Source organism: Pagrus pagrus (genome assembly GCF_965226575.1).
Source record: "Pagrus pagrus genome assembly, chromosome: 15".
NCBI classification, from domain to species: domain Eukaryota; kingdom Metazoa; phylum Chordata; class Actinopteri; order Spariformes; family Sparidae; genus Pagrus; species Pagrus pagrus.
Window position 1 is genome coordinate 26,092,342 of NC_140199.1, and position 9,471 is coordinate 26,101,812.

Sequence of the window (9,471 nt, forward strand, 5' to 3'; positions counted from 1 at the left end):
TTCAGCTCACGCGCCATTCACTCCGCAAATAGTCGGCTAATTGCGTTTAATCATTGACTTTGTATGTAATCTAGTCACGCGAATAATTCACATTGCGTTTGGTCTGAACATGGCATCATGCTGTTACTTTTCTATCATTGGCTGGCTACTGGTGAGATCCCTGGAAAAATAAGCTAATTTTATGTGTATTTTGGGTCATTCTATGCCAACTCACCCAAAATCTAGAGCCGTTTCCAGTTGATGTCATGGATTTTCTTGAAAAAAGAAAAAATCAGATCTACAGTATCTTCAGAAGTATTGAGCTAAGGAATTGAAATTAATAGTATGTCCTGGTATTCGTAACAAGATGGCACCATCTAGTATTCAACAAATCAAACCATCACAAGTTAACTGGCAAATTTCGAGAACCCAATGAAAAACAGGCTCAATAGGTATCAGACAGAAAACCAGAAGGTACACAGTACAAATATCTGCCCATAAAATAAAACCACTGAATGTGGTATTACAGCCAGAGTAATGTACACAAAAAATTATAAATGATGGAGTGATACAGCATCTTTGAATTGTTCATATATATGCAATGACTATCAACACTTTCACATAGAAAAGTTTCAAAGACATGCTTCTAAAGCCTACAGTCAAAATAACCCAAAAAGTGTGTTTTTCAGGTCTGAAGCCATATTTAACAAGATCTGTGTCACTCAGTTTTTATGCAGGACCAAATAACTTTTAATGCGATAAAACTACATTAATACTACAGAATCAAAATTACTGCACAGAACCAACGTTTGGTTGCAAGAAAGTGAAAACTAGTGGAGATATGAATGTTTGAAAATGACAGATTGTTCTGGTAGAAAATGACTCCCTGTTATTAATTTGATTACTGTAACCATTCAGCAACAACTATTTAAATAAATGCATGTTCCCAAGTTTCCTTTTCATCCTCCTCACTGTCGAAAAGCTCTTGCACAGGATGCACTGCAACTTGTACCATAAAACAAATCGTTTTTCTTTTGCGCCAAATAATGCACCCACCAATTGAGTCTCTTTGAGAAACACTGTTGTCAGCTCAATTTCTGGGCTGTTTTGACTCAAAATTGAGATATTCATACATGTGATCGTCTTCTCAGCTGAAAAAATGGGTCCAAAATGACTGTTGTCAAACATTGCATCCACCTGTTGAGTTATTTTTCAAACAAGAGACTTTAAGTGGAGGCCTAGATGACATTAATGACAGAGTGACTGCATGTGTGTTTTGGTGTTCTCCGCCATCCTTCAGTCCTGTGAGAGATTTGAGGAAACGCACCCACACTATGGACACTGACTTTAAACACATCCATCTAGCTGATGAACTTTTTATTGTTACAACCCTGGCGAGCATTCGCACGCGCACCCGCCTCCCTCGCGCCTCCTGGGAGACGCGCCATGTGTTTTTTTTTTTCTCCACCGCGCGTCATCCTGGTATTTCTCACTTGAAGCTGAAGAGAAACAGACGCAACTTTTCGTCTTTCTAAGAAGCGATCCGGAGGACGAGGAGGAGGAGAGCGGAGCGGACCGGCTGCAGATACTATTTAAGCTGATGGAGCGACCCGCTGTCTCCACTACTGGGATTGTTCAATAATAGAGAACTAATAGCCTACATATTATAAGACATTGTTATTTCTATTTTTATTATTATTATTATTATTATTTAGCCGAGGAAAGGCGCGGAACCTTTTGTTTGCTGGTAAGTGCCTTTATGAATGTCTAAGATTTGTTTTCATTCATTGTGTTTTTAGAGATGAAAATGTCTTTGGAGGAGGATAAGGAAAACGCCTCTCTCTCGGCTCAAAGTTACGTTTGAGTGTGTTTTAATTCTCATTTATAATTTCTCATTTATTTAATTTTTTAACTTTAATTATTTAAATTCACAGTCTTCCCCTCAAGGCTGCAATTATATCTTTGAGCTCAGGTGCCCAATACTCCAGCTGAAACCCCCTGTAGTTCAATAGAGCCACGTTTAGTTATAATCTGCCTCAGAGCCCTAATACAATGCAAAGTAAATGTTTGCTCTAGTTCTGCAGATATAAGATATTTTTGCATGGCATTTTAATTAAAAAAAATGTAATTTTTATTCATGTTTACCCATTAAAAAATAATCTTTGCAAAACCAAATGACATCATCTTCATTTCTCTCCTAGATTAAAGGAGCGTGTGCTTTGTTTTTATTCTCTTGTGCTACTGCAACAACAGAAATCTGCTATGCTCTTGTTAAATGTATTCTTTCTTTCCTTGAATTGGTTTTAAATTCTAGTTTTTGCTCTTCCCCTTATTTGACTCAAGTGAGCCCCCCCTTGCAGCACGAGAAATGCCCTGTCATCACGCTGAGCCTAGTCTGTGACACTGACTTGCTGTAAAGTGACAAGCTCCTCTTAAATTACATAAAAGCCTTTGCTAGACATGATGACCTCACCCACAAACATTTTTCATCAGAGGATATCATAGAAAAGTCACGCGTGTCAGCATGATTACACCCGGAGCGCTGAGATCTTGTAATGTGTTTTGATCATCTTGTTGCCATCCTGACCCCTGCATGAGTAATGTTGAGACGGGAACTTTCTTTTCCAGGTGAGGATTTGCTGCTGTTTTCAGAGATGATTCACCCTCTTCAATTTTCCATCTCCACACAAACAACTTAATAAATAAGCAGGTTTCAAGGATACATTGGCACCATGTACAGCAAAGCATCATTTTTCAGCTAATTAGTTGGAGCAAATTGTCAAACAAAAGTCTTTCTAAACCAAAATAAGAGTGTGTGCGAAGACATGGGGGACTCCAACATCAGCCATATGGAAGCCTATAGAGAGATGCAGGAGAGTCTTCCAACAGGCAAGATGGATAACTACATGGACAACTATTATATGGACTATAGCATCCCTCCTGGTGAAATCCCAGACACCACGCAGGGCCAGGCCTTCTTTGTGGCCACCATTGTCATCGGTTTGGTGCTTGTCTGCATCATGCTCGTCTGTGGGTTAGGAAACTTCATATTCATCGCCACGCTGACACGCTACAAAAAGCTCCGCAACCTCACCAATCTGCTCATCGCCAACCTGGCCATCTCAGACTTCATTGTGGCAGTGGTGTGCTGCCCATTCTTGGTGGACTACTATGTGGTGAAACAGCTCTCCTGGGATCACGGACTGGTGCTGTGTGCCTCTGTCAACTATCTCCGGACGGTGTCACTTTACGTGTCCACGAACGCATTGCTTGCCATTGCAGTTGACAGGTGAGTCTGTTATTTCTTTGATATTTTTGTGGGTCTATGAGTGTGTCTCTGTGAGCTTCTTGAAAAATTCTTCAAGTAAGGATTCAGATCAATAAAGCTTGTTGATGTTTTTATCTGTCAAAATCTCCCCTATCCAATGAAATATTGAAACAAATGCCTTTTTCATGATATTTATAGGAAAAAATAGTAAACAGAATTTTAGATTCAAACAACAGGTGTGCTCTTTTCAATAAAAATGACTGTATTGTAAAATCAATATTTTAAACATAATGTCTCATTGGATTCAATCAAGCTACAATAAACCATTAGCCACATTTAAATTTACCTGAATTAGGATATTGTTGAAACTTAGCTTAACCTTAAAGCACTCTGTTTTGTTTTTTTTATGTTCTACACATCCCAACTTTTTTGGAATCAGGGTTGTACATGCGCAGTTCCTGAGCTGACCTCAGAGGCAAAAGACGTATTCTACTGGGATTCAACATTTAAGAAACAATACACACTCATGAACAATAAAACGATCAGTATTCCCAAATATGGGAAATCTGCAGTCGAAGTTGCTATTTTAAGACAGGCGAACCAACTATGTGGTGAGCAATAGACCCAGCAATATTTGCATGTCTTGCTGATGCTAGTTTAGTGTAAGCGATCAACGATCTGGCTCAGATGATTGGAGGATAACGAGAACAACAGTCAACATAGGAGGTCAGAAGGTCCTAGTTGAAACTTCTAACTTTCGACCTCAAAGCATTCCAGGTGCAAGATGCCAAAAGTGAACAAAAAACTTGGCTGACCAAAACAAATTGATATCTCTTTGGCAAGTGTACACAGAACCGAACTCTCATCAGTACAGTCTCCTCGCATAAATAAACAAAATAGAGACGGAAAAACAACACATTTGGTAACAGAAGCCATATTACATTTTATTTTATGGCATTTTTATACTTGAGAATGTATCATAACATTTCATTCACGAGCCTTATACAAATACTGTAGTCCACAAATACACTCACTTCTAATGGACAACGTCCGACAATGGCTCCCTCACCCTGAGTTTATGAGTGGGAATTGTGACTTCAAATGGCATTTCATTGTACATTTCCTAGTAAGAGCTCAGAAATGTTCAAGTTCCGAGTTGTCTGGGACGCAGCATTAGTAACACCCGTGCTTTTCCTATTCCAAAAAGTAAACTGTCTGCTGTGAAACATGCCTTTATTCAAATAGACTGAAAAGATACCAGGGCCACGATTGCTCTGGGAGAGGCACAGATCATGAGCGATATTTGGACTATGCCACATATTAAGTAAGATAGCCTAACATAGCACTTTCTCCTTATAATTGATTGAGCTGACGGGATCACTGACCGCACCTGTGTGTTGATAAGAAAGACCAAGATTGCGATGAAAGTCTGAGTGATTCAAATGGCTGCTGTTGATTTTTTGCTTTCCTTCAGCACTTTCAAACCAAGCCCCCCTCCTGTTTTGTGTGTTAAAAGTTCAATTTTCAAAAGTTCACAAATTGAAACACTAACTTTAAGTGAACCCTGGTCTCCTGAATGCAACCTCCACCACATCCCTCACTGTTCCTTGTACTACATTAATGGGTTGGGTAAACACTCTATGTGTTTGTGGAGGGATTCTTTTTTCTGCTTCCTTTGTTGTCAGGTTGAGTGTTATTTCAGTCTAGTTTCAGTCCTGCTCTGAAGTTTTTTACCCCCTTTTTTTTTTTAAATGCCTCAAAAAGCCACAGCTGGTGGAAGGAATATTATATTTATTTAAAACATTCGATCTACTTCTGGAGAAAAATAGGGGTTTGTCTTTTTACATTCTGATTTTGTGACAATTCCTTGTAGTACACACATAAATGTAGGGAGACATACTGTGTGTGGGCGCATGGGTGCACACAACACCGACAGTTTCATAAAGAAGCATAATTTATTTTTACAATGCTGAGGCTGGATAATGACTGTTTAGTCTGCCAAAGTAATCATTAAAAATTACTGCCCAGTCAATACTCCTTCCGACATGAGTACTGGGTGCAGCAGGTTATGGAGAATGTGTAAATGATAATGCTGCAGCAGAATTGGAAAACGGTTTTTGAAAATACATATGGAATGTTTAAATAAAAATGTATCCAATAATTTAGATGAGTAATCTATGCAAAACAATTTAATTGAATTATTAATTAAATGGCGCATTTAGAGAGCATTTCTTGCCTTGTCAACAAATTAACCTCCAAACTAATTGTTAGTTGACATTTAGCTCAACTTTATCTGCCATTAGAACAGTATATGTCAATGGGAATGAAGTTAAGAGGATGCTGTGTAATGATGTTGCAAATTAAAATTTAGAACACTTATTTTCGAACTTAAAGCAACACTATGTCCCATTTTTACCTTAAGAAAGAGCTTCAAAATTATGTTGATGGTACAGTGACTTCTAAGTGCTGTATCATGGGTAACTGGACTTGTTTCAGTTTCTTGAAGACGTTTCACCTCTCATCCAAGAGGCTTCTTCAGTTCTAACTAACTGGAGGGGGGTTTCAGGCTTTTAAACTCTGCTTGGGAGTGTTCTTACAGAGTCGTTAAGGACACGTGTGAGCTCTGAGTTTCAGAGTTGTTAGGGCCACTTGTGGGTCGTTGACCCGACCAGCCTTCATGTGGGTTGCTAAGGCTAGGTGAGTCTAGGTGTGAATGGCTGTTAAGCTGTCTGGGGAGGGAACTCAGTACTGCATTGTAGGTGGGTGATAAATAATGTCTTAGGCCACCTCCTCTGTTCAAAGACAGTCATTCCAGTTTGACATAGATGGATTCTTTTATACTCTTTCAAACCATCTGTCTTCTCTGGCCAAGATGTTTACATTGTTGTCCTCAAAGAAATGATTTTTCTCCTTCAGATGTAAGTGGACAGCAGAGTCTTGATCTGAGGAGCTCGCCCTCCTGTGTTGTGCCATTCATTTATGGAGAGGTTGAATGTGTCTCCCCACTGGACAAGTCTGTGCAGTCCTGGCTGCATTGAACAGCATAAGCTACATTACTCAGGTTATGCCTGGGTGTTTTGTACAAAAAGCTTTTGACAGTGCAAATACACTCTTTAACATTTTAATGACAAGCCCAAATTGTACCACTGTAGTCAAGGTCAAGAAAAATAAGGTCAAGAAAAATATTCACAACTCAATTATAATGGTGTCATGACACCCAATGTCAAAACCAACCACACATGACAGTTTAATGTAGTATTAACACATGAAGCTAAATAGCATGACACAGTAAGTAGGTGCGCTATGTCATGATCATGACAGATGTCATCTCATAGTATTGACTAATGTAATGTGTAATGTCAGTCATGTGCACAAAAATTCAGGTTTGCTCTTCTTACATGACTATTCAAGTACATTTCAAACAAATTGGATCATGTATATCAGACAGTTATTGGAAGATGTATTTTGAATGACACCTTTTTTCTTTTTCTTTTTTTAGATATTGAATAATATTTTTTTAAAGTAGTTTGATCATATGGGTTCCATATCCACACTGAAGAGGTCGAACCCATAGTAATGAAAATAGTATTACATACACACATGTTTTATAAACATATTGTTTCAGGACTTTTTTTTTACAGAGTTTTACATCTCTAAGAAACATGAATCACTCACAATTTTATGTTGGCGCATTTACAAGACCTGCCACTCAATTCAGTGCACTGTCATGCTTTGCATATGGATCAAAGATTGTTCCTCAAGGGCAAAGAGCCTGTGTTCCTCTTTGAATCCAGAAAAATGATCTTCTACTGATATGGAAAATTTAGTTAATTGAATAATAGACCACTGTATATTGTAGTTTAATCTTCCATGAGTGACAGAGAGCCATTTAATTGCCAAATCGAATACTTTGCTTTGTATTATGTACTCACTCCTTGCTTCTTTGATGTAACAATAAGTCTTTGTTTTTCCAGGTATATGGCTATAGTCCATCCTCTGCGGCCTCGTATGAAGTATCAAACTGCCTACTGCCTGATAACAGGGGTATGGATTGTCCCCATTCTGATATCCATTCCTTCTGCCTACTTTGCCTCTGAGACCATGTATCCTCATGGTGGCACCACCCCAACCACTCATAAAGTCTTCTGTGCCCAGATCTGGCCTGTGGACCAGCAGGCCTACTATCGCTCCTACTTCTTGTTTGTTTTTGCTGTGGAGTTTGTTGCGCCTGTGATCATCATGGCAATATGTTATGCCCAAATTTCCCGTGAGCTCTGGTTCAAGAATGTCCCAGGTTTCCAGACGGAGCAGATTAGGAAGCGGTTGCGTTGTCGCCGCAAGACAGTGATGGTCCTGATAGCGATCTTGACAGCATACATCCTGTGCTGGGCACCGTACTATGGCTTCACCATCCTGCGAGATTTCCATCCAACACTCATCTCCCGTCAGAAGAACTCACTTGTCGCCTTCTACATCATAGAGTGTATTGCAATGAGCAACAGCATGATCAATACCTTTTGCTTTGTCAGCGTCAAAAACAACACAGTTAAGTACCTGAAGAAGATTGTACTGCTGCACTGGAGGTCGTCATATGCCCCCAATAAGACTGTAGACGAGATGGATATTCGGACCTCCTCCATGCCTGTAACAGAGGAGATTGAGTGCATTCACCTGAGGTGTAGAGAAGAAAACCTGTAATATAACAGTCATTTAGATTTGGACTGCTGATATACAGAAGCTACATGATGTTTGAGGGTCATGTTCCAACATGGCACATTTCTCATGTTTAAATCACATTTTGGAAAGATTACAGGCATACTGAACCACAAGGAAAGGTCAAACCCTCACAATATATTGATTACTGGAGCATCGTAGCTCTGATGTTAAAGTCAGGGATGGCAGTTCTGGAGAAAAATAGTTAGATTGTTGAGACTCATACCTACAGTAAGTCGTCAAATACCTTCGCTATGGGTTGGTATTATGTCCAAAATTCTGACCCAAAGCGTTGGTATTTGACTCAACAATAAAATATTTTTCTCCAGAATTGCCATCCATACCTTTAAGCTTACTACATATGGTACTGCTGTTTGGGGTATTATGAGAATGTAAGTGTTTTGCATACAGTGACTATAAACTTGTGATAAGTTATATGTTGTAGCATGTGGATAAGACACATGGTAGACTTGTAAATAACAGCTGCTGCTGACCTTTACTGATCCATGATGTCGACTACATAAAGTTAATCTTTGTATTGCCTGTATCTGTGTTGTTTGTGTTGCTTTTCAGTAAGGTCAAATAAGACTTGACACTAAAATAATTGAATTGACAACTATTTTGTACCTCTATTTCTGTGTTTTTGATGTTTTTCTTATTGTAATTATGTGGAATGTAGCGTATTAAGAAGGTCTTTTGAATGTCTTAAATAGATTTTTTTTTTTTTCTTGTTTATCTGTCCGCGAAAAGAATTGCATGCTTTCTTTGTAGATTAATACATGTGTGCTTATGTTAATAAACAGTGCAGTACTGGAAAGAAATCTATAATTAGGGTCCGGGCAGCTAAGCTGCCAGGACACTGTTGTATTCCTAGGAATTCTTTCTTTCTTTCTTTCTTCTTCTTCTTCCGAGGAAGTCATACTTCCCATGGGCGAAAACTCACCAAACTTTACAGAAATGTCCGGCCCCATGCTAGATTTACTTAATTCCAAGGACATGTCAATATTCCTCCTGGGGGGGGGGCACAATAAGTGTTTACATTTAAAAACTTAAAAAATACCTACAAAATCAACAGTACATGCTACAGTTTTGAAACTTTCACCAAACTGTAGCCCCAATACTGCTGAAACTTTAGTCCACTTAAAGTCATTACAAATTATGAAGTCCATCACTCAGTTTTTTTTCAAAACCTTTAAAACTTATAAAACCTATCTCCTCCCACAATTTTTGCCCAATTGTCACCAAACTTGCTAGAGAGCATCTTCAGACCGTCCTCCACAAAACTTGTTTCTCGGATTTTTGATTTATCAAAAATTAAGCCTACAGTGCATCAAAATGTTTGACTGTAAACAGTACTGTAAACATATACTATCAAATTCTTGCTAAATACATTTTCAATCTTCCTGAAAAAAATTGAGAATATTTTGCAGTCATGGTTGATGTATTATCAGATTTTTGTTCAGGTAACAGAATTTCTGACATTTTGACATTAGGAGCTAGTGTTTGGTGTC

At 38.6% G+C, this 9,471-nt stretch overlaps 1 protein-coding gene across 1 annotated transcript; it reads left to right on the forward strand.

Moving 5' to 3' along the window:
* Window positions 1–1,688: 1,688 nt before the first annotated feature.
* On the forward strand, window positions 1,689–7,945 carry prokr1b (prokineticin receptor 1b; the record flags this gene model as incomplete). Its single annotated transcript, XM_084374963.1, has 3 exons — window positions 1,689–1,726; window positions 2,608–3,268; window positions 7,222–7,945. The coding sequence occupies exons 2-3, from the start codon at window positions 2,805–2,807 to the stop codon at window positions 7,943–7,945; spliced, it is 1,188 nt and encodes a 395-aa protein (XP_084231089.1). The 5' UTR covers window positions 1,689–1,726; window positions 2,608–2,804.
* Between the last annotated feature and the right edge of the window lie 1,526 nt (window positions 7,946–9,471).